Source organism: Furipterus horrens, unplaced genomic scaffold (assembly GCF_987537825.1).
Source record: "Furipterus horrens unplaced genomic scaffold, mFurHor1.1.pri manual_scaffold_11, whole genome shotgun sequence".
In the NCBI taxonomy this organism is placed as follows: Eukaryota; Metazoa; Chordata; class Mammalia; order Chiroptera; family Furipteridae; genus Furipterus; species Furipterus horrens.
The window spans coordinates 24,171,586-24,196,577 of NW_028327181.1; the positions used below are offsets into that span (position 1 = coordinate 24,171,586).

Here is a 24,992-nt window from a genome sequence, read left to right on the forward strand (position 1 = left end):
TAAAAGAGCCAAGATCTCAATGCAAGTTGGCTTGACTCACTTCTACAACCTTTCTATTTTCCATCCTGCTTCCCAATTTCCAGTGAGAAAGGAATAATATAACTTTGCATACACAAATTAAGGAAAAATACCTAACATATTTACTGGATAGAGGATCACCCAAGATTTATTCTTTTTTTCTACTGTGTTTGTTTATTCTGTTTTTTAGGATCCACATACAAGCGAATTCATATGATATTTGTATTTCTCTGCCTGACTTATTTCACATACCATTGTACTTTCTATGCTCATCCATGTTGTCAAAAATGGTAAGATTTCATTCTCTTTTATGGCCTGTAATATTCCTGTATATATGCACCATTTCTTTATCCATTCAGCTAGCGATGGATACTGAAGTTGCTTCCATATCTTGGCTATTAAAAATAATGCTGCAATGACCATAAGGGTGCATATAACTTTTCTAATTAGTGTTTTGGGTGGGATTCTCCAGATAAATACCCAGGAATGGAATTGCTGGGTCATATAAAAGTCCTATCCTTAATTTTCCAAGGAACCTCCATACTGTTTTCCATAGTGGCTGTACCAATTTACAATCCCACCAACAGAGCACCATGAGTTCCCTTTTCTCAACATCCTTGCCTATATTTGTTTCTTGATTTATTTATAGACATTTTCACAGGTGTGAGGTGATATCTCATTATGGCTTTAATCTGCATTTCCTTAATGATTAAGAATGTTGAGCATCTTTTCATATGTCTACTGGCCAACTGTATGAGAAATGTTTATTCAGGTCCTCTGCCAACTTTTTAATTGGAGCACATTTTCTGTTAACATATATAATTCCTGATATATTTTGGACATAATATGTTATATGGTTGGCAAATACCTTCTCCTGTTCATTAGGTTGTCTTTTCACTTTGCTGATGCTTTCCTTCGCTGTGCAAATACTTTTTAGTTTGACGTAGATCCAGTTGTTTATTTTTCTATTGCTTCCCTATCCCAAGAAAACATGCCCCCAAAATATTGCTAAGAACAATGGCAAAAAGCTTACTGTCGATGTTTTCTTCTTTGAGTTTTATGGTCTCAGGTCTTATAGTTAAGTTTTTAACTGATTTTGAGTTTATTGTTCTATATGGTGTAAGAAAGCTGTCTAGTTTCTTTTTTCCTTTCTTTCTTTGTATGCTATCTATAGAGTTCTCCCAGTGCCACTTATTGAGGAGACTGTCTTTATCCCACTGTATATTTTTGTCTCCTTTGTCATGGATTGGTTGACCATATAGACATGGGTTTATTTCTAGGATCTCTATTTTATTCCATTGATCTACGAGCCCCTATTCACACCAGCAAAAATTCTGTTTTGATTACTAGAGTCTTGTAGAATTGTTTGATGTCAGGTAGTGTAACCTCCAAATTTGTTATTCTTTTTGGCCCCATATAAACTTTAGGCTTATTTGTTCTAGTTCTGTGAAAAATGCCATTGGCATTTTGATTAAGAATTGTACTAAATTTATAGGTTGCTTTGGGTAGTGTGGACATTTTAACAATGTTACTTATTCCTATCCGTGAACACGGTATATGCTTCCATTTATTTGTATCTTCTTGAATTTCTTTCTTCAATGTCTTATAGTTTTCCAAGTACAGGTCTTTTTTATCTCTTTGGTTAAATTTATTCATAAGTATTTTACTGTATTTGATGCAACTGTAAATAGGATTGCTTTCTTACTTTCTCTTTCTGATAGTTATTAGTGTATTAAAATGCAACCAATTTTTGAATATTAATTTTATATTTTACAACTTTACTGAATTCACTTATTAGTTCTAAATAATTTCTTGGTGGACTCTTTAGGGTTCTTTGTATATGGCATCATGTCAGCTGCAAGTAAGGACAGTTTTACTTCTTCCCTTACAATCTGGAATGTCTTTTATTTCTTTATTATGTCTAATTATTGTGGTTAGTATATCCCATACTATGATGACTATAAGTAGTGAAGGTGGACATCCTTGTCTGGTTCCTAATTTTAAAGAAAAGCTTCCAGCTTTGCACTATTGAGTATGATGTTGGCTGTAGGTTTGTCATATGGCCTTTATTATGTAAAGGTATGTTCATTCCCTCTATCCCTACTTTGCTGAGAGTTTTTATCATAAATGGATGTTGTATTTTGCCAAATACTTTGTCTGTATCTACTGATATGATGATCACATGCTTTTTATCCCTCATTTTGTTTATGTGGTGTATCACATTATTTTGCAGATATTGAACTAACCTTGCATCCCAGAACAAATTCCATTTGATTATGGCATATGAACTTTTTAAGTATTGCTAAACTTGGTTTGCTAATATTTTGTTGAGGACTTTTGAATATATGTTCATAGGGGATATTGGTCTCTAATTTTCTTCTTTTCTAGTGTCTTTGTCTGATTTTGATATCAGGATAATATTAGCCTTGTAAAATTAGTTTAGGACCTTTCCCTCCTCCTCAACATTTTGGAATAATTTGAGAAGGACGAGTGTTAATTCTTCTTTGAATGTTTGTTAAAATTCTCCTAACAAGTCATCTGGTCTAATACTTGTTTGCTGGCAGCTTTCTGATTATTCATTCAATTTTAATATTAGGTAGCAGTCGGTTCTGTTTCTTCCTGATTCAGTCTTGGATAACTGTATGTTTCTAGAAATTTTTCCATTTCTTCCAGGCTATCCAATTTATTGGTATATATTGTTTGTGATACTTTCTTATAATTCTTTGTATTTCTGTGGTATCAGTTGTCACTTTTCCTTCATTTATGATATTACTTATCTGGGCCCTCTCTCTTTTATCCTTGATGCAATATCTTTTTCCATCCCTTTGCTTCCTGTGTGTGTTTTATGATCTGAAGTGGGTCTCTTGTAGGCAGTATACGCTCAGGTCATATTTCTTCTGCACTCAGCCAGCCACCCTATGTATTTTTATTGGAGTCCATTTACATGAAAAGTAATTACTGATAGGTATTTTGTTTATCCATTTTTATGAACTGTTTTCTGATTGTTTTTGTAGTTTTCTGTTCCTTTCTTACTCTCCTGCTATCTTCTCTTGTATGCTGATGAGATTCTATTGTTATGTTTAGATTCCAATCTCTTTTATTCTTGTATATCTTTTATAGATTTGAGGTTTGAGGTTACTCTGTACTTCATATAAACCAAGCTATGCTTTTAGCAGTCTAGTTTTTAATTTAATTTAATTTAATTTTTTAGAGAGAGGAGAAGTGAGGGAGAAAAAGAGGGAGAGAAACATCTACGTAACGGAGAAACATCAATCGGCTGCCTCCTGTATGCGCCGCAACCAGAGACCAAACCCACAACCCAAACACCTGCCCTGACAAGAAATCTAACCAGTGACCTTTCGCTTTGGAGACAATGCCCAACCAACTGAGCCACACCAGTCAGGGACTGTAACAGTCTATTTTAAGTTGATAGTAGCTTAAGTTCAAACACATTCTATAATCACTACAATTTTTATTCATCCCTTCCACATTTACATTTTTGTCATTGTTTTCTTCTTATTTCATGTATGTGTTTGTGTGCATCCCTTAATCTGTTGTTCCAATTACACATGACCTTCCTACTTTTGCCTTTTAACCTTTGTACTAGCATTATAGTTGGTTGATTCACTGTTTCTACTGTTTGCTTTTGTCACTGAGATTTTTTCTTTCCTATATTTTCTTATTCATATTTTTATCTTTTCTATTTAAAGAAGCCCTTTTAACATTTCATGTAATAATGGTTTAGTGGTGATGAACTTTTAGTTTTTTCTTCTCTTGTAAATTCTTTATCTCTTTTTCCATTCTAAATGATAACCTTGCTGGGTAGAGCAATCTTGGTTGTAGGTCTTTACTTTTCATCACTTTGAGTATTTCTTGACAATCCCTTCTGGCCTGCAGGGTTTCTGTTGAGAAATCAGCTGACAGTCTTATGGGAACTCCCTTGTAGGTGACTAATTCTTTTCCTTTTTCTGCTTCTAAGATTTTCTCTGTTTTTAACCTTTAGCATTTTAATTATGACGTGTCTTAATGTGGCCCTCTTGTTGGGGACCCTTTGTGCTTCCTGGATTTGTATGTTTATTTCCATTACCAGAAAAGAGGATTTTTCAGTCATTATTTCTTCAAATAGGTTTTTAGTCCCTTGCTCTTATCTTTTCACCTTTTGGTAGCCCTATGACACAAATGTTGGTACATTCAATGTTGTACCGGAGGTCCTTTAAACTATCCTCATTTTTAATTTTTTTCTCTTTGCTGTTAAAATTGGGTGTTTTTTTGCCACCTTGTCTTTCAAATCACCGATTCAATCCTCTGCTTCATCTAATCTGCTATTGGTTTCTTCTAATGTAGTCTTTATTTCAGTTATTGTATTTTTCATTTCTGACTAGTTGTCTTTTATGGTTTTTATCTCATTTTTTTTGTGTGGTTTTTATCTCTTTGTTGAAGTCCTCACGGAGTCCATCTATTCTCCCCCTACATTCACTGAGCATCCTTATAACTAATGTTCTGAACTCTGTATCTGGCAAATTGCTTGTCTCGTTTCATTTAGTTCTTTTTCTGAAGTTTTGTCCTATTCTTTTATTTGAGACATTTTTTTTTTCTGGTCTCCTCATTTTGGCTCACTCCTTGTGTTTATTTTTAAGTATCAGGTAGATCTTCTATGTCCCCCAGTTTTAGCAGTGGCCTTACATAGAATGTGTCCTGTGGCACCCAGTGATGCAGCTTCCTTAGTCATACAATCCAAGTGCTCCAGATCTGTCCCCTGTGTGGGTTGCGTGTGCCCTCCTGTTGCATTTAAGCCTTGATTGCTGTTTGCAGGCCAGTGGGTGGGGCTAACTCTCAGGATCACTGCCTGTGAGGGCTGGTTGTGACTACAGTGAATGAGCTGTTGTGTGGGAGCTGACTGCACAGAAAGGGAGCAGCTGTAGCAGGGCGTGGGTACCTGCTGAGTCCATCCTTCGAGTACGTCATCTGCAGAGTTGCGTGGTGGTGCTCTGGTGTCCTCTGAAGCTGGTTGCTAGGTGTGTTGTTTCTGGACCTCTTAGGAGGAACTCTGGTGCAGATCAAGGTCAGCCATCATTTGCACTGTTCTTGGAGCCTCTTGGTTGAAGGTGCAAAGTGATCTGGGGTTGGCTGCCACTTGTGTTGGGCTTGGAGGTACTTGGGAGAGGCTACACTGTGTACTGAAGTTGGCTGGCACTTGCGCTGGGCTTGTGACCCTTTGGTGGGCACCACAATGTGAGCTGAGACCGGCCACCATTTGTATTGGGCTTGTGGGCCACTTAACTGAAGCTAGTTTCCAGTCTAAAACTGGCCGCCACGGGCCATGCATGGAGCCAACTGACAGGAGTCACAACACAAACTGAGACCTGTCGCTGCTTGTGCTGACCTTGGGGCCACTTAGCAATAACTACCAAGCATCCTGAGGCCAGCAGCTGCTTGTTTAGGGATGGGAGAAGTTTGAGATATTTTGGGAAAGTCCATAGCATGAGCTAAAGCAGGTCACTTGTGTAAAGATGCTGCCTGAGTTGGGTGGGCAAGTTGCGGGGTAGGGGGGGATCCCTCAGGGACTCACTAGGGTGGGGTGAACTGTGTGAGCCAGGTTAATGGAGAGTTCATATTTGGTGTATTGGGCTGGCTGGGTGGAAGGAGAGTTCAACAAGGTAACCATGCTGCCTGCTAGCACTTCTGTCCCTGGACAGAATTGCCCCAACCTCTGTCACGACAGCCCCTACCCTGAAGTTAATAAATTTATTTCCTCCCTGTATGTGCCTGGCACTTTTTGAGCTCCTGTGCAAGAGCTTAGTGCAAGTAAGTTTGTGAGTGAACGACTAGGCATGGGCCCTTTAAGAGGAGCACCTTGGTCTCTAACATCCCTTTTTCTTTCACAGATGCCATCCCTGCTGGTTTTCACAGAAAACTGCTGTGGGGACTTTTCTACCTGGCACTGAAACCCTGGGCTGGGGAGCCTGATATGGGGCTGGGACCACTTGCTCTTAAGGGGAGACCTGCAGAGCTGAGATACCCCTCCCAATTCTTAACTGCCACACCATGGGCTGGGACCTGCTTGCTCCACATCTCCGCCCTTCCTACCAGTCTCAACATGGCTTCTTTTCTATATCCTTAGTCATAGGAATTCTTTTCAGCTAGTATTCAAATGGTTCTCAATAATGGTTGTTCTATAATTCAGCTGAAATTTTGATATGGTCATGGGAAGAGGGGAGCACAGAGTTTACCTAATCTGTCTCACTGACCAAAAGTCACCCAAGACTTATTCTTAAATCAGATCCTTTAAAAGGTTGTCTCTTGTTCATAAATAACAGAAAAAATTTCCAATTACTAAGTTAACTGAAAATAGATACATACCTTTATAAACATATACATTAACATATTAAACACCAAAATACCAGATATCATTATGAATTATAAAACAATATTAAAATTAGTTTCCTGGATTATCAAAGAAAGATATGAGATGAAAAATACTCAATGTGTCATATATATCCTCTAAAACACAGAAGAAACTCCAGTTTTTGATTCCTAAAACTCAATGGCTATCAACATTAAACTAATATTTAATTTCTTAAGTAGAACATTTGAAAATAAACTTCAGTGAGAATGAATTCAATACTACCTCCATCCAAGTAAGGGCAGGTCCGCAGTTGATCTTGTTGCCTGCAATAGCTGAAAGGCGGGACAGGTAAGCCATGAGCATCTGCGTGACTGACTGAAAAGAAAGAGAAGATTCAGTGGTAACTCAGGGTAAAGACACTACACTCTGTGACAGAGGAAGTATTGTAACTTGATTGTTGCTAGAGAAAAAGCAAATCTGCAGATTTTTTGGCACTGTAATAGTTCCAGAGGGTTCTTCCCAGAGGCTTCACAGTTCCTTGAACTGAAACTATGGGCACTTACCTAGCAAGCCCCTGTCTTGTATAGAACTTTAACACTTAGCCCCTCAACATCAGGGGACAGACTATTTTTTAGCTTCTAAATTCATTGCTTTTTCTCTCTATTTTTGTATGGAAACGTTAAAAGATAATGACAGTAAGGACATACCTGGCTTTTCTGCCCACCTTCTCCCAGCCTCCCTGAAACTCTTCCCCGTGACCTATTGTAATTCTCGAGCTACAGCAGGACAGCGTGTTCACACATGATCCTGCCCCCTGGGTCAGCTGAGTGGTCCAGGAATGTGATGCGACTGGACCTGGCCTAACACGGGTTATTGCAGGAATTAGGAATTATGATACAAAATTTCAGCTCGCTCTGGCTGCTGTCTTAAAATAGATGAAAACCCAGGACCTGCTGGCAGTGACCATGTTCTGAGACAGAATGAGAGAGAAAATTATGCAACGGATAGACAGAAATGCGAAATGGCGATCGGGACTTCTAGGTTTTCTTTGATACAAAAAAATCTGTGCTTTCAGATGGTCCCAGGAATCTGCTGTAGTGTTAGTTCTTACATGATTGATGATGTTGCTACTTTGCCCTATATACTTAATTGGCCTGGAATTAATTATAGAATTGAAATGGCCTCCCATCAGGACTTGGAAGATATTTTGCACTGTTTTTGAGCATCCACTGTGGCTGCCAAGGAGTCTAATGCTAATACGATTATTATTCTTTTGAGAAAATCTGTTGTTTGCTCTCTAGAAGCCTTTCTGCTTTTCTCTGTTTTGGCATTTTGAAATTTCACTCCCTGTTTCTAGATGTGTGTCTTTGGGACCATTTAATTTGAAAACATGCCTTTTTCAACTTTAGGTAATTGTCTTATATCAATTTTCAGTTAATTCCAATGAGAAGAAAGTAGGGATTTCTCAATCTATTCTCCATGTCTCCCAACTACTCTCTCACAACTTTTACACCTTTGGGGGCTGTATTCTTATAAAGCTGATCTTTCAGGTCACTAATTCTCTACTCATCTATGTCAATTGCTTATGCAGCCCAGTTACTCAGGTTTGCTATCATTAAAATTAATTTAAATGACCACATGTTTATTTCTAAGATATCTGATTGTTTTATTTTTGTAAACTTCTGCTCTTTTCCTATGAATGTGATTGCTTTCCTTTCTGAATATAATAATCATGCTCCTCAAGGCCCTCTGTTTGCTTTCCTGCTATTTTGTTTACAGTCATGCACTCTATGTTCTGAGAGACGCAGCCTTAGGGGATTTCATCATGTGTGAACATCACAGAGTGCACATACACAAAATCCACATGGCACAGTCTACTATACACCTGAGCTATATGGAATAGCCTATTGCTCTTACAAACCTGTACAGCATGTTACTGTGCAAACCAACATGAGATTAAATCATGCACAAGAGAAAATGATGCCATCAAGAGACATAATAAATCTGGGATGAATGTGACTGCTGCCAGCATAATACGGCATATTGTTGTAAGGCAAATATTTTTTTAAGTAAAAAGAGGACACTAAAACAATGATATGAAGTATGTTATAAAAGACACATAAACCAGCATCACAGTCATGCATTATCATTATCAGATATTATGTACTGTACATAATTGTACATGCCATACTTTCATGTAACTGGCAGCACAGTAGGTTGGTTGACACTCGTATCACCATAAACACATGAGCACTTGAGTAATGCGTTGCACTATGGCATTATGGGATCCACGTCACCAGGACATAGATGTTCAGCTCCATTATAATCCTACGGAACCTCTGCCATATATGCGGTCCATTGTTGAGCAAAGCACTGTCATGCAGCACATAGCTGCAGGCTATTTTTACCTATAGGATTCTAGTTATCTGTCTTCTGCAGTTTTCTTGCACATGTATTTTATGTTATATTTTCTTGCCCTCCTAAGTCTTATTCTATCTGCTTTAAAACATTCTTCACAATCTTTTATTCCCTGTGGTTCTTTTCATTTTCTGATGTTATAAAAGAATCTCTCCCCTTTTAAAACACTACAAATTGTTTGTATTTTTACTAGAACCATTTGGCAGGAATGGAGGTGGATGCAGACACAGCCTGGGGTCATAAACTAAGCAAACAGCACTGTTTTCATATGCATTTATCTATTACTGAAGTCTATCTCTTTCACATTTTTGCTTCCATAGTTTATATTCTCTTTGGAGAATATCTGCTTCTATACACTTCTCGTTGATATATTATTACAATATGAGGTTTTCTTGTTTTAAAATTACACATTGAACCTATTTTGCTAACCATCCTACATAGCATTACTAATTTTTCAGTCATAAAATAATTAAATAATCCCAGGAATCATCCTGAGTGTTCAATATAAGCTTTAATTCAGTATACAAGCACAACTGTCTGCTCATGTATAGACAGTAATTACCTCCGGGCTGTCCTTCAGGGCGTCTGAACGGGGGAGCTCTGTGAGCTGGGAGAACCGGCGGTCATAAATACACAGATGAAGATGTTTGTCAAGTACTCGAAAATCTTCATAGCTTCTTTTAACAATCCAACTTTTGCCCTATGGGTAAGAAAAAAATTAGGAAATCCTTATGAACCAGGACTTATTCTAAAGTGTTATTTCATTCAGGGGATTTTATATTTTCTAATGAAAAGCTTCTATTAACCCACTAATAAAAAGTTAAACTCCAAAACCATCTAGTGAGTTACATTACATTAGAAGGTCCATAATGGACAATAAGACCGAACACCCACTAACCCTCTTCCTACCACTGATCAAAGTCCACTGGCTCTCTCTGGGAAAATAACTGTTAGATGGTTAAGACACCATGTGACCCTAACCCTGCAAAAAGAACCATAAACTAATTTTAAGTGAGAGAAAACTACTAAAAATTAAAGAAAAATAAAACCAGGTTACTGATTAGTTACCACCAACATTTTCTGTGACTGAGATTGGAAATACACTAAAATTAAAATTAAGTTTTCTTCTATAATGATTCAATACGCATATATTACCTGGAATCCATGATCTCTCCCCACTTCTCAGGCTTTCTTCTTTCCTTGACCAATCTCACAAACTCATTAAAATAAAAATCTACTCATAGAGCATTTTTATTACCTACTGTCTTCTAATTTTATCTTGAATCTATCACTTCCTATAGCCATAGCTTTAGTAAGGACTGACATCATTTCCTGCCTAGAATATTGCTAACGCTCCTTGCCTATGATCTCCTGCCTCACTCTACTCCCCACTAATGCAAAACACAAAGCTTATCAGGTCACACTGCCAAAAGTCCTTAAAAAGCAGTGTGGCCAGCAATGATGAACAGGTCCTGACTGCATACCATCTAGTTTTTCAATTTAATCTAATTTTATATGGAGACTTACATCTCATAAAAATCTGGAGGAACTAGAATAAGCCTCCACAGTAACCAGTCATCTCAAAACGAAAGACGACCTTTTTCGTGTCGCCCTTCTCCATTATCTTCAGCCAAATGGGGCAGAAACAGAAGGTATCACTTCACAGGGGAGGTGCCGAATTTTAAACACAGGTTTGTCAAAAACTAACATGACAAACTTGTCTAATTCTACTGTGGACTATAATTCTCCTTTACATATATGTCCTCTTTCAGACAGTTGTTAGAAGTTAAGAGTAACAGATGTGGCAACCACTTTTAAAGAACAGTATCCTACATGTTCTAGTCCCTATTCTACGAAATGCAGGCACAATCGCTCTGGAATGGGGTCCGGTTAATTCTGATGATCAGTCTGAACTGAAAACCACTGATCCACAGGATTAAGTCCAAATATATTTGCCTGTGTCAGAACTTCCATTATCTCGCTCACCACTCACCCAGGCCCTTTCTTTGCTTCCAGCTACTACTTCCATTCCTTCATTTTATAAGATGTCCTCCCTTTCTTGCCTCTATGATTCTTAAGTGCTATTCCTTCTGCCATGGAAAGTCACTCTTTCACTCCTTGCTCAACCAAGTAAGCTCCTTTGTTTGCTTAGTTCAACAGATGCCTGCTACCCAACACTTTCCAAAATGACCACAGGAGAGTAAATACTCTCCCTTTGGGATGGCCAAAGGAAAACATAAAAATACACAACAAAGGTAGAAAAACAGAGACAAACTTCTTTTCACAGAGTTGCAACATTTGATCTTTCATACTTACACACATATTAAAAATTATCCAACACTTCAAATATCACAAAAGTACAAAAAAAATGACAATATCCATCTATGTCTCTATCACAGATATTATAAATACATTGTTGACTCCCATTTCAAAGCTCTGGATATTTTTTAAAGAGCCAATTATTACAGATGTAAAGCCCTATTCTCTCCTGTGTTCTTTCTAAAGGTAAGGACTGGAGTTACTGTGCATTGTTATCATGCATAAATACATGCTTTATATCTTTACTATATATTAATATATCCATAAGTAATGTGTTTTATCCCCTGGCTGGTTTGGCTCAGTGGATTGAGCGTCGGCCTGCGAGCTATGTGTCGCTGGTTCGATCTTCCAGTCAGGGCACATCAGAGAAGGAAAACTCTGACTCCAAAAAACCTCCGCTGCCTTGCGGCATACCTCTTCAGGGGAAAGGCTAAGGGAGTAAACCCCGACAGAAAATCCAGAGCCGGAGTCCCTAAGGCGGTTTGACGTTGTAGTCAACACCGGCAACTCCTGCGGCGCACCTGAAGCCAAGCTGTATTGACTCCGTCTTTCCCTTGGACCCTTCAGCTGCGAAGAGAGGGGGGGTCTGCTGCATGGGCAACAGCAGACCCTCCATATCACCCTGCCCAGGCTCTGTAGCTTCAGCTTCACTGGAGAGGACACTCCAGCGTCATCGCAAGATGTCGATTCAACACGGGAGGAGACAGATACCGTGTCACTCCCGAGTCGGACTGCACAGCCATTCTCGGCGGTGCAGATAAGACTCTTAAGAAGCTACACCATTGTCTCTCGAGACGGACGGCTGCCGACGACGAATGTGTTTTATTGTTTTGAATCTCATATAATTCACATCTTTTTGGAACATGGAGTTTTCCCTCAACAGCATGTTGAGATCTTTCCATGTTGATATAGACAGCTCTATTATTACACAAATGCTAAAGTGCAATTTATTAGAGCAATAAAACCCTAGATTACTTTTCCATTCCCGTGTGGAAGGGGAGTAAGTATTTCATGCTTGGCATCTTTGCATGTAGTACCACAATGAGCATGTTCCCATCTCGTCCTACACATTTGGGAGAGATTCTCCACAGGAGCTATCAGCAAGTAGAACTGCTGGGTCATAACATATTACCATCGTCAACTTTATTTTAAATTTGCCAAACTGGCCTCCAAAGCGATAATACCAATTCGGTGTGAATTGCATATTCCTAACCAAAAATCTACTCATCTTCTCCATTAAAATGATGACTTTTACTTATTGATATGTGTGAAAGAACAGGCATTAAAATAAGTGTCAAATAAAATAATTTAAATTTGCATTTGGATAAGGTCTAGCTGCCCTCATCCAAGTATTTTAAGTTTATCCATTCTGTCTTCTGATTTGAGTTTGGCGTGCAATGTTTTAAAAATTGTATATGAATACCTTTAGGTCCAGGACAGCATGAGTTAATTTGCCAAAGTAATTACCACACCAAGCCATTTTTCTTATTTATATCACCTGCATAGATTCTGAAGCCATACAGGTTTATCAACTACTGAAATAAAAAAGTTTAAAAAAGCCAAAAACTCTAGGATGTCCCAGTAAATGCTGGCTGATTAAGAATTACATGAAGTACATGAATATGAAGTGCTTAGCACAGTACCAGAAGTGGCTTGTTTAAATAAGAAACTTTCTGAGCTGAACATATCAGAATTAGGGAACAAAGTTTCCAAATAAAACCTCATGGCACTTAGCAGAACAAATGACTGGTCACCAAGCTCAGCAACAAAAAAGACAAACAAGAATATTCTTATCAGTCACCGTTACGCATATCAGGGTTTCAACCAGGGAAGAGTTAATATATCCTCAGGGTCAAAATTGTGGTTTTCCATATGGGCTGAATTATCTGCTTCAACTTTGGAAAGTGAAATCTTAAATTTAATATAAAGAATTTTATAAATTTTATAAATTTAATGGCAGAAGTTGTAACGCTGACACTAATCAAAAGAAAGCAGGAGCAGCTTCATTAATTTCACACAGAGCTGAACTCAGATCAAGGGAAGTTATCAGGGAAGAAAGGTATTACATAATAACACAGGGGATAATTCTCCAAAAAGATATATAACAATTCTTAGTGCCTACAATAGAGCATCAAAACATGTGAAGTAAAAACTGACAGAGCCATAAGAGGAAATAGGTGAATCCACTCTTACAGTTGGAGACTTCAACATCCCTCTAACAAAAATGGACAGATCCAGCAGCCAGGAAATCAGTAAGGAGGTATTTGAACTTAACAACACCATCAATTAACTGCATATAATAAACATCTATAGATTACTTCATCCAAAAAACATCCCTCTCAAGCTCACATGGATCACTGCCAAGAGAGACCACATTCTGGGCCAAAAGACAAATGTTAACAAATTTAAAATTCTCGTAAAAGGTCTGTTCTCAAACCATGATGCAATTTAACTAGAAATCAAAAAGATAGCAAGAAAGTCCCTAAGTACTGGCAAGATTAAGCAAAACATTTCTAAATAACACATGGGTCCAAGAAAAAATCCCAGGAGAAATTTTAAAAATTAAAATACTATATAACAAAATGTGTGAGCTGCAGCAAAAGCACTGCTTAGCAGGATTACTGATAGCACTGAATGCATGTATTAGAAAAGAAGGAGGATCCAAATTCAATTATCTAAAATTACATCTTAGGAAAATAGAGAAAGAAGAATAAATCAAAACCAAAATAAAGAGAATAAAAGAAAAACAAAAGCAGAAGTCAATGAACTTGGTAATAGAAAATCAAGTTAGATGATCAATAAAACCAAAGGTGATTCTTTGAAAAGCTCAGTGAAATCATAAAACTCTAGTCAGGATAAGTATGGGAAAAAAAGGAGAGGAGAAAAATTACTATGATCAGAAATGAAAAGGGGATATCACAACAGATCCTATAAACATATAAAGGAATACTATACTATAAATAATTATATGACCACAAGTTTCATAACCAAGATGAAATGGACCAGTACCTTGAAAGCCACAATCTGTCCAAACTCACACAAGAAATGGGCAATCTGAGTAGGTTTATGTCTGTTAAATAAATTTAATAAATAATTAATAAACTTCCAAAAGAGAAAGCACCAGGCCAAGATGGATTTATTGGTGAATTATAACAAACATTTAAAGAAGAAATTATACCAATTCCTTATAATCTCTTTCAAAAGATTAAAGCAGAGGGAATACTTCCTAATTCATTCTGAGGCTAGAACAAGAAAGAAAAATACAGATCAATATCTCTTGTGAATATCAAAGTAAAAATCCTCAATAAAATTTTAGCTACTAGAATCTAACAACATATAAAAATAATTATACACCACAATCACATGGAATCTATCCCAGGTATGAAAGGCTGGTTCAACATTCAAAAGTCAATTAATGTAATCCATGATGTTGTCAGAGGAAAAAACATCTCAGGATCCCATCAACAGATATAGAAAGGTGTCTGACAAAATCCAACACACATTCATGATAAAATCTCTCAATAAACTAAGAATACAAGAGAATTTCCTCAAGCTGATAAAGAATACCTATTAAAACCTACAGTTAATATCACAGTTAATGTTGAAAAACTTTAAGTTTTCTGATTAAGATCAGGAGTAAGGCCAAGATGTCCTCTTTCACCAACGCTTTTCAACACTGTACTGAAATTACTAACTAATGCAATAAGACAAGAAAAAGAAACAAAAGATACAGATTGGGAAGGAAAAAATAAAACTGCCTTTATACACAGATGACATGATCATCTAGGCAAAATATGCAAAAAAATGACAAAAAAAACCTTCTGAAATAAGTGATTATAGTAAAACAATAAAACTCAAGGTTAATGTACAAAAGTCAATTGCTTTCCTACATAGAGCAATGAGTAAGTGAAATTTGAAATTAAAAACACAATACCGTTATATTAACATGAAATACTTAGGTATAAATCTAACAAAATATGTACAACATCTATATGAGGAAAACTACAAAACTCTAATGGAAGAAAGCAAAGAACTAAATAAATGGAGAGATATGCCATTTTCATAGATAGAAAGACTTAATATTGTGAAGATATCACTTCTTCCCAACTTCATCTATTACATTCACAGTGCTATCACAACCGAAGCCCCAGCAAGTTTGTGTGTGTGTGTGTGTGTGTGTGTGTGTGTGTGAATGTCAACAAACTGATTCGAAATTTTATCTGAAGAGGCAAAAGACCAGTATATCTAACACAATATTGATGAAGAAGGACAAGCTGGAGGACTGACGCTATCTTACTTCAAGATTTACCATAAAGTGTGACACTGACAAAGAAACAAATAGATCCATGGAACCAAACAGACCCACTAACACAGTCTGCTGATCTTCAACAAAGGAGCAAAAACAATAAAATGGAGAGAAGACAGGCTTTTAACAAATGGTGTTGCAACAACTGGACATCCAGAGCCCCCACCCCCACCCTCCAAAAAATCTAGATATAGACTTTACAGCTTTCACACAAACTACCTCAAAATGGATTACAGACCTTAATGTAAAATGCAAAACAATAAAACTCCTAGAAGATAACAGGAGAAAATATGGATGAATTTTGGTTTGGTGATGACTCTTTTCAGATACAATACCAAAGGCACGATCCATGGAAGAACTGATAAGCTGAACTTCACTGAAATTAAAATTTCCCACTCTGACAAAGACACTGTCAAGAAAATAAAAATACAAGCCACGTTCTGGAAAAGCCAGAACTATGAAGACAATAAAAAGATCAGCGATTACCAGGAGTGAGTGGGAAGTGAGACATGAATAGGTGGGGCACAGAAAATTTTTAGGGCCGTGAAACTCTTCTGTATGATACTATAATGGTGGATATATGTCACTATTTTTTTTAAATTTCCTTTTTTATCCTTGTTCTATTACAGCTGGCCCATTTTTCCCCCATCGCTCTCCCCTACCTTGCCCACCCCTCCCCCCTCTCCCACAGTCAATCCCCACCCTGTTGTCCGTGTCCATGGATCATTTATACATGTTCCTTGACTAGATCTTTCCCATTGTTCCCCCTCTTCTCCCTCCCTCTTCACCTCTCTGGTCACTGTCAGTCTGTTCCTCATTTCCATGCCTCTGGTTCTATCTTGCTTGTTTTGTTCATTAGGTTCCTGTATTAGGTGAGATCATATGGTCTTTGTCTGGCGCCACCTGGCTTATTTCACTTAGCATAACACTCTCCAGTTTCCAACCACGCTATTGCAAAAGGTAGGGGTTCCTTCCTTCTTTCTGCTGCATAGTATTTCATTGTGTAAATGCACCACAGCTTTTTGATCCACTCATCCACTGACGGGAACTCACTTAAGCTGTTTCGAGCACTTGGCTATTGTAAATAGCTCTTCTATGAACACAGAGGTGCATAGGTTCTTTTGAATTGGTGTTTCAGGATTGTTTGGGTATAATCCCAACAGTGGAATCACTGGATCAAAAGGCAGTTTAATTTTTAGTTTCTTGAGGGAATTCCATTCATGTCATCATAAATGTATCCCAACATAGAATGTGCACCACCATGAGTGAGCCCTTGAGGACAATGGTATGTCAATGCAGGTTCATAGTTGTAAGAAATGTACCATGTTGGTGGGGAATGTCACAGTGGAGGAGGTGGTCCATATGTGGGAACTATGTACTTTCTACTCAGTCTTGCTGGGAATCTAAAATTGCTCTAAAAAACAAAGTTCATTAATTTAAAAAAGTAATCATGTTCTCTTCCATCTAAGCAGTCTTGCTCACAGAAATGAATAGCAACAATCAACCACATAAATGCAGTAACCTTTAGAGTCTCAAAAAGAAAATGCTGGGGCCTGGATTTCAAAATTCATTTCTTTGTATATAAGTGAATTGATTTCTTATTTCTTTCAATTTTTAAAAAATGTCTTTGCCAGCAAAAGTCTGCTTTTTATAAAGATTTTCATTCACAAATTAAAACCGTAACACATAATTTGTACATCATCTAAAACTACATTAAAGTCACCAAGTAAATTGTAAAAATAGTAAAATATCTCATATTTTCAGTAGCTATGAAAGGACTTTTAAAAATTTCATATGTAAAAAAAGTCTTAATCATCCAGTTTCCAGACTGAATAAAGTAAATGATCAGAGTATTTTAGAAGTTCAATTATTGTATAAAAAGAAAACAAAAATAGAACAAAACTCATTATATACATCTGCCTAAATTGTAATTTGCTGCTAATTTCTATCCTCAACAATTACTACTATTAAGTAATTATTGTTATTCATGGGTAACAAAAATCAACAATTCTTGATAAGGCTTAAAAATAAGAATGAGAGAAAGAGAATAACCCAATGAGTATAGGACCATATTTCTAAGACAAAAATCTGTTCTTCTTTCTCTCATTTATTCACCAGATATTTACAGAGCAGCTAAGTAATACTAAGCACTGAAGTAAGCATTACAGATGCAACAGAGAAAGGACCATCAAACTTCTGACTTCTTAGAATTTATTTCTAGTGAGAAAACAAATACTTTTTAAAGCAAATAAATACATAAAGGAAATAATGACAGTTTTATACTATAAAGAAATAAGCAAGAACCTACTTCCTTTGGGGTCAGGAAAAGCCTTTCTGAGGATGTGCTAGCTGAACTGTGTCCTGAGAAGTGAGAAAGCACCCAACACAGCAAGTGCTCAGTGTGAATAGTTACGGGCTGATCAAAGTTCAATGCCGTGTTGTAAGAAGCTTAGGGTCTTCTAAGAACTGCCTAACGCTAGAGTGACCAACGCGTAGGAGTGAGAAGACTGTCATGACATGGTGTAAAAGATATAGGACATCCGTATGGTGCAGGGTCCTCACAGGCCTTGCTAAGTAGTAGTTTGGGTTTAGTTCTAAACGCAGTGAAGATCTAGTGTAGAGCTTTAACCAGAAGAGTAACATGTTTCAATGTGCACTTTGCACCACTTTGGCAGAGGTTTATATTCAATTATACAGTGCAAACACAGATGCTATCACACTAGCTCAACGAGAGAGAGCAGCTTGTGCTAGCTTGGTAATAGTAACAGAGACAGGAAGAGAAAGTCAAATTCAAGATTAATTGCTGTTCTTCCTGAGAAGAATAGTTTTCACCCTTGTCCTTGGAAGTGTCTTTATCATGGGAAAGTGAATGCTATGAATGTGCCTTTAACCATATAATAAAGTTCAGTAAAAAGAGAGAGACCCAATTGAAACCTCAGCCAGGCCTTCTCCTAGACACAGGACTCACACAAGTTACTTAACACCTCTGGGCAGCAGTTTACTCATCTGTAGCATGGGAATAGCAACACCTACATTGCACAGAAGAGGCATGAGGTTTAAATAACAATGTTTGCAATCAGCCCATATGCTTTGTTTATACAGGTGCTCTACAAATGTTAATATGCAACCCTGCCCCCTTAGTAACAGCATTTTCTAAATGGACAGAGTGGAGGAGATATTTAATACCAAGGAATGCATTTCTCATGACGGAATTTCAAGCATCAAAATACAGGAGGTATTTTGGCGTAGAGGAGTGGTCCCCTAAAACCAACTGTTTACCCTCGCCAATGGGGACATCACAGAGCCTTTATATTACTGTAAATATTTCTAAAACACTTGATCTTCAGGAAACAAAAACTATTATGTTGATTAACGCTGGTTAAAATACAGAGGTAGTTAATACAATCCAACTGCAGAAAGAAACATTAATTTCAACTACTCAAAAGATTACATATTTTAGGAAGCAACAATTATTCTTACAGTAACAAAACTATACTTAAAGCAGGGAAAGATGAGAACAGGATTTTCATTAGAGCACATGTTAAATTCTCGCAACAGCTAGGTTTAAAATTGTTATTTGAAAATTAACCCTTAAAAGCTGATGTTTGCTTATTTGCTAAAGAATAAAAACACAGGATATAGAATGTTTTTAAGACTCACTACCATTGTCATTACACTTATAAATGCTTTACTCTGTGTAGTGGGGGCCCAGTATAATTACTGGCAGGGTTTATCTAATTTTGGTCTTTTTTTAATTACTGAATTTTCAACCTTTCAGACAATAAAAGTTTACCCTATTCTGAATTTCCTAAGATTTATATTAACTTTCATTGTTTTCAAAGTGAATACATTGCTTCCTGGAAAGTAGGGGAAACACAGAGGAAAAAATTAGTTATGACTGGAACGTGTTTCTTCGTACACACTAGCTAACTTGTTTTTTCTACATGACACTTTTTTACCAGTTTATTTAACTGGAGAAGAGAATAAAAAGATAAGGGAGGCAATATCTAAAGTACAACATGCCTATATAGGTTAAGACAACTTATTCTAAATAATAATTAGCATAAGAAGGAGGAAGTTGAGGGCTCAGGCAGGGCATTAAAAAAATCTATTCTTCAAGGCATCCAGGAGAGTTGTTTTACCCCTGGTTAATATTCAGCTGGCACACACCAATAGGGATAACTGAGGCTTGTGTGACAGGTATCTGGGCCCAGGCTACGACAGCTGCTAAATATTTATACTATCACTCATACTATATAATCTTTTGGCCTGGGATTAAACCCAGTTGGCCTAGGCTCTCCCTCATAAGCTCTTGATTTGAGACTTCCACTTAAAGTTCTCTCTGTAAGTATCTTTATATATAAGTACCTTGTATATAAATGCTACCTAGGCCCTGTCCATTTAAATCATGCAAAGAAACTGAGATGGGGCCTTGCGCAGGTAGCTAAGTCGTTTAGAGCATCATGCTGATACAATGAGGTTGTGGGTTTGATCCCCAGTCAGAGGACATACAAGAATCAACCAGTGAGTGCATAAATAAATAGAACAACAAATCAATGTTTCTCTCTCCCCCTCTCTCAAATCAATAAATTTAAAAAAAAAATTTTTTTAAAGAAACTCAGATGGTCAGTTTCAGTGCTTTTTATAATTCTTTATTAACATTTGGGATATGCCCCCAAATTTCAGAGTAGCCAACCAAATACACATCATATAAGAAAATGGTGAAAGAACAAGAAAAAACATTCATCATCTGTAAAATGAAAACCAGACTATCTACCTCACAGGCTGTTGTAAGAATTAAATAATATACTGCATGTCATAATACCTGTGTACTACACACAGGTGATCAAAAATGTCTACGAAATCTGGAGCAACTCATTACGAAAAACATAGTTTACATTTCTGAGTTCACAATTTACAAAGAATTCAAACCTTTAAAGGGCAGAGGCAAAGACAAAATTAGAAGGTTCAAAGATAAGACCTAAAAGAATCAGTATCACTTCACTTCTGGAACGAGAAAATAATCACGATTTAATTGGCCATTTTCTAATATCAAAGAACAAGGGAAGAAAGTGGGTTAACCTGAAGGACCAAGAATTTTGGTTAAATAAAAAGAATTTCAAGAGCACATTATTAAAATCAGAAATTAGCAAAGATATGAAATACATGCATAAACAGCATCTGGGATGGACAGATTACATCAGTTGTAGTGATCTTATCTGAAGACTGAACAATCTCTCAGCTCTGTTGTCTGCAAATTCCAAGGAGATGCAAGAAAAACTGGCAATGAGAAAACTGAAGTCCTTAGTAGCTCCTGCTGAGATGCCATATAGCTTAGGAAAGCCACTTCAGTAATCTGGGCCTCAATTTCCTCACTTGTGAAATTAGAGAGTTTGATTGTAGGTCTCTTTTCGTTACAAAAAATATATGGTTCTTATTTGATAAATCATATTTGATATGATTTATGACTGACATATGACAAAGATACAGAAGGTAAGCCGTGGGAACACATCAGTGACTATTTATGGAGAGGCAGAGAAGTGTGATTGGCATTGTTACAATGCAGTAAATTGCTACTTGGATGTAATAAATAGTGTACCAAGTAGCCTAAAATCTGATAAGCAGCCTGACAAGATATGTACAACCAGGAAATAGCCTAACTATCTAGGTCACTATTCATGGGAGCATAACCAAATAACAATTATACATCCTAATGTATGGCATCAAAATACCACGGATAACTTCTGAAGGTCATTTTTTAAAAAAATGACACAAATATTTGTGACATTGTGTTTTGCTTATGAGAAAAATATCTGCATTGCCAGAACATATGGAAATTAATAGTGAGAAGAAAAGATATAAAAGGTGTTAGGCTGCAGAGGGATTACGAAATTCATTATGACATGCCAACCATGAACTCTAGATGAAGAAGGATATTCATCTGCTAGTAAAGGTTCATCATAAGACCACTTAATAGTTTCACTTAAAAATTAACTCACAAAATAGAAAAATTTTATGAAATAGGACATGAAACTCAGTGATTCAGAGCTGCCTACTTCCTCAAGGGAACCAAAATAATATACAATAAAATATGGATAAACAATATGTGATTTGGGGCATTTTACTTATATAAAAGCAAAATCAATTTCCAATATCACATTCTGACACCTATAAATGAAAACACTTAATTATAAAAGGTTTTCCTTAAGGTCACCAAGACTATTTCTCCTATGAGATAAGCATTACACTTTTCCAGGTTATTTAATTTTTAACTTCTTGTACATGAATAATACTTTTTGGAGAAAAACCCATAATAAATGCCCCTATCTTACTCTTTCCCAAAGAAAATTAAAATCTTTGTATATAAGAAAGTTTTCCTTGAAAACACTTGCTTTACAATGGCTAATTCAAAAACAGGAAGAAAGCTCAATGAACATAGACTAAACTGTAACTGATTACTTTGATGGAGGAAATAATCAATGCTACATAAGACATAATTTAAGTCTCATTAAAAGCAAGTCACGGTGCCCTGGCCAGGTGGCTCAGTTGGTTGGAGCATTGTCCCATACACCAAAAGGTTGCAGGTTCGATTGCCAGTCAGGGCACATACCTAGGTTGTGGGTTCGATCCCCAGTCAGGGCAAGTACAGGAGGCAACCGATCGATGTTTCTCTCTAACGTCAATGTTTCTTTCCCTTCCTCTTTCTCTAAAATCGATAAACATATCCTTGGGTAAGGATTAAAAAATAATAATAAAATAAAAAATAAAAGCAAGTCATGGTAATTACCCTCAAAAAAGTTCTAATACTAAACGTCAAGATACAGTATTCCCTCACTTACCGCAGGTATTACGTTCTAGACCCCCGCAATAGGTGAAAATGTGAAGTAGGAAGCTTACATTTACTTTAGTATTTATACATATTTTAAGGTTTCATAAACCCTTCCCACACACTTATAAACCATTCCCAGTCCCTTATTAACCTTTCCCAGTCCCTTATTAACCTTTTCCACACTTCTATAAACACTACGTATGTTCTTAAACATAATCTACACTCTTAAACCTACGTAACTTTAACAACATACATATACAGTACCGCAAAATCCCGTGATATAGCGAAAAATACGCGATAAATAATTAAATAAATTATTTTTAAAAATCCCGCGATACAGCGAGGCTGCGATGAGTGAACCGCGATGTAGAGAGGGACCACTGTACAGCACACTTCTAAAACACACACACGTCGTACTGATACACCACAGTGGGACTTAACACCTTGGTGAGAAGAGTGAGCAACTGAGGCAAAGACAACTTAGTCTGCTCTCTTGTTATATGTGCTCTTACTACCTTACCATAACGATATATGTTCCTTACTCTTACAAGAATTTCCATTTAAGTTTATAAATTAAATATCTATAGAACTGATTATTTTAAATTGACTGTTTCAACTCTAAGCACAAATAGAAATACCAAAATGACTAGAATAAAATAAAACATCTGTGTTATCCCATTCATTTTTATTTTTTCTGAAGTCTAAAACCTTAAAAAAAAGTCTTTCTGAAAATGCAGAGAGAAGATATGCAAGTTGCGGCACCAAACTGCATCCCACTTAGTACTGCATGAACACATTACTTCTCTTTTAAAAGGATACCATTTCTTTTCTTAACAAAAGTCATTCGTAGTGCAATTTCATTTCAATACTGTGCAAGTACTTTTCTGTGGATTCTATTAGACAATGTGAGAAACTCATTACAGAAAGAAATTTGATAGTCCCTCAAAATAATTCTTATTAAATTTCATGTGAAAGGGAAAACACATCCACAAACTTACCTGACAAGCAATGTGCACGAGGTAGACCAGCTCTTTCGATTCGCAGCCATTTTTCGTTATGTCATTCTGTTCTTCTGAAAGTGAAAGCTATGTCAGAGAAGGGCAGAAGAGAGAGAGAGTGTCGTCATTGATGAACAAGAATAAACTAAATATTCAGTAACACTTGGATTCTGACATCACCTTCATGGAAGCTATGCCTTATAATAGAACTCTACTACTTTAAGGCAGATAAAGAATTCAGGATTTTTTAAAACTCTCCTATTAGCAGTAAATAAAATACATTCATTCAAGAGCAGGTCTTCACTGCCTTAATATATAGCACACGGGTGAAAGGAAGGCCTCAAGGTGGCCCCCGAGAGACAGCGTGGGTGGCAAATGGAGCTCAGGTTCCGTTGCAGGGATTGGGAACTGGCTGCCCAGGAAACAAGGTTATGTTGTATTTTAGAACACCATGTAGGTCTGCACACTGCATTTCATCTCATGATATTTTTATTTGAACCACCAGTCAGCATTTAGAAACTGAGTGCTTTCAAATGAAACGTACAGATTTCTGGCTTCTACTGAAAAATCAGCTGGAGCTGATAAGTGACCGGCCCCTTTGAATGTGTTCTCCAAGAGACTAGGCCACAGAATCGATGACTCTTCATGCTCACCAGTGCCTAGATGAACGTTAACTGCCATGCATTGTGCTGCCTGCTTTGTCGTTTTTTATACCCAGCTCACTGCACTTATCTTACATTCCCGCCTTAACTGGAAATGTGAATTTGCAAACTCTGCTCCAAAAACAGACACCCCTGAGTTCAAAAGTGTCACTATCTTGTTGTACAATATTGACCTTCCCACTTAATCTCTTGTCTGGAACATGGAGATGATATAATAATACCTATTCTCAAGTTTGTGAGTATTAAATGAGATACTGCATTTAAAGTACTCAGTGGGTACTTTATGTTACCGAACATTACCCTTAATGTTATAAGAAATGTAAGGTTGATGAAAATATACTCTGTTTTTGAAAGCAGTGTCACAGGAAGAATTAAAAAAAAATACCTCCTGGTATTAAGTAAGAGAATTTTACAGGAGATAATGATCATTCACACACTATCCAATATAAGCTAGATAAACCACAAAAACCTTTTAAGTAAAAAAGTTAAGGGTGAAATGAAACCTAAATGAATTAAGTTGCAGAAAGTGACAAGACCTTTCATAAGACAAAAGAGATAAATCGATGTGTTGCAATGCTTGGAAAGACCCAGGAAGATAAAGAATCTGCCTTACAGGGGAGGGAGAAACCAGCCAAACCCTCAACGACTGCATGGGGACTGGAGCAATAAACTAAAATTCTGACACCTGTAAAAGAGAGTCCACACCCACCCATCAACAGACTCCCACAGAGGTTCACCAAGTGTATCAGGTCAGTACCCCAAAGGCTGGAGGAAGAGAAGGACAGCCGAGACAGACAAGGCCGAGAAGTGTATGCAGCCTCTCCGAGCACAGGGCAGCTAGTGAACTGCTACAAAAGCTGACAGTCTCCCACAGGCCTGTGCAAGAAAGAAAGCTGAAACAACTTCTTAGACTGAAGGGAAAGAGTACCAGATAAAAACCCAGAAATGCAGAAAGGAATAAATAACACTAGAAGGGGTAAATATTTAAGTCAACATAAAACACCTTAATTAGCAACAAGAACAGACAGAAGTTTGAGACTATCTTAATAGTTCTGAAAAAAGAAAATAAACTATCCTAGATTATATTCATACCTAA

The 24,992-nt window shown here is 37.0% G+C and overlaps 1 protein-coding gene across 1 annotated transcript in view; it reads right to left on the reverse strand.

Moving 5' to 3' along the window:
* ARHGAP32 (Rho GTPase activating protein 32) overlaps window positions 1–24,992 on the reverse strand; it is a 174,440-nt gene that overhangs the window by 85,619 nt on the left and 63,829 nt on the right. Inside the window, exons 5-7 of the mRNA XM_090257889.1 lie at window positions 23,235–23,321; window positions 9,345–9,482; window positions 6,647–6,739 (exon numbers count right to left, since the gene is read on the reverse strand). Of these exons, the coding sequence (XP_090114015.1) occupies window positions 6,647–6,739; window positions 9,345–9,482; window positions 23,235–23,321 (318 nt within the window). The remainder of the gene's footprint in view (window positions 1–6,646; window positions 6,740–9,344; window positions 9,483–23,234; window positions 23,322–24,992) is intronic.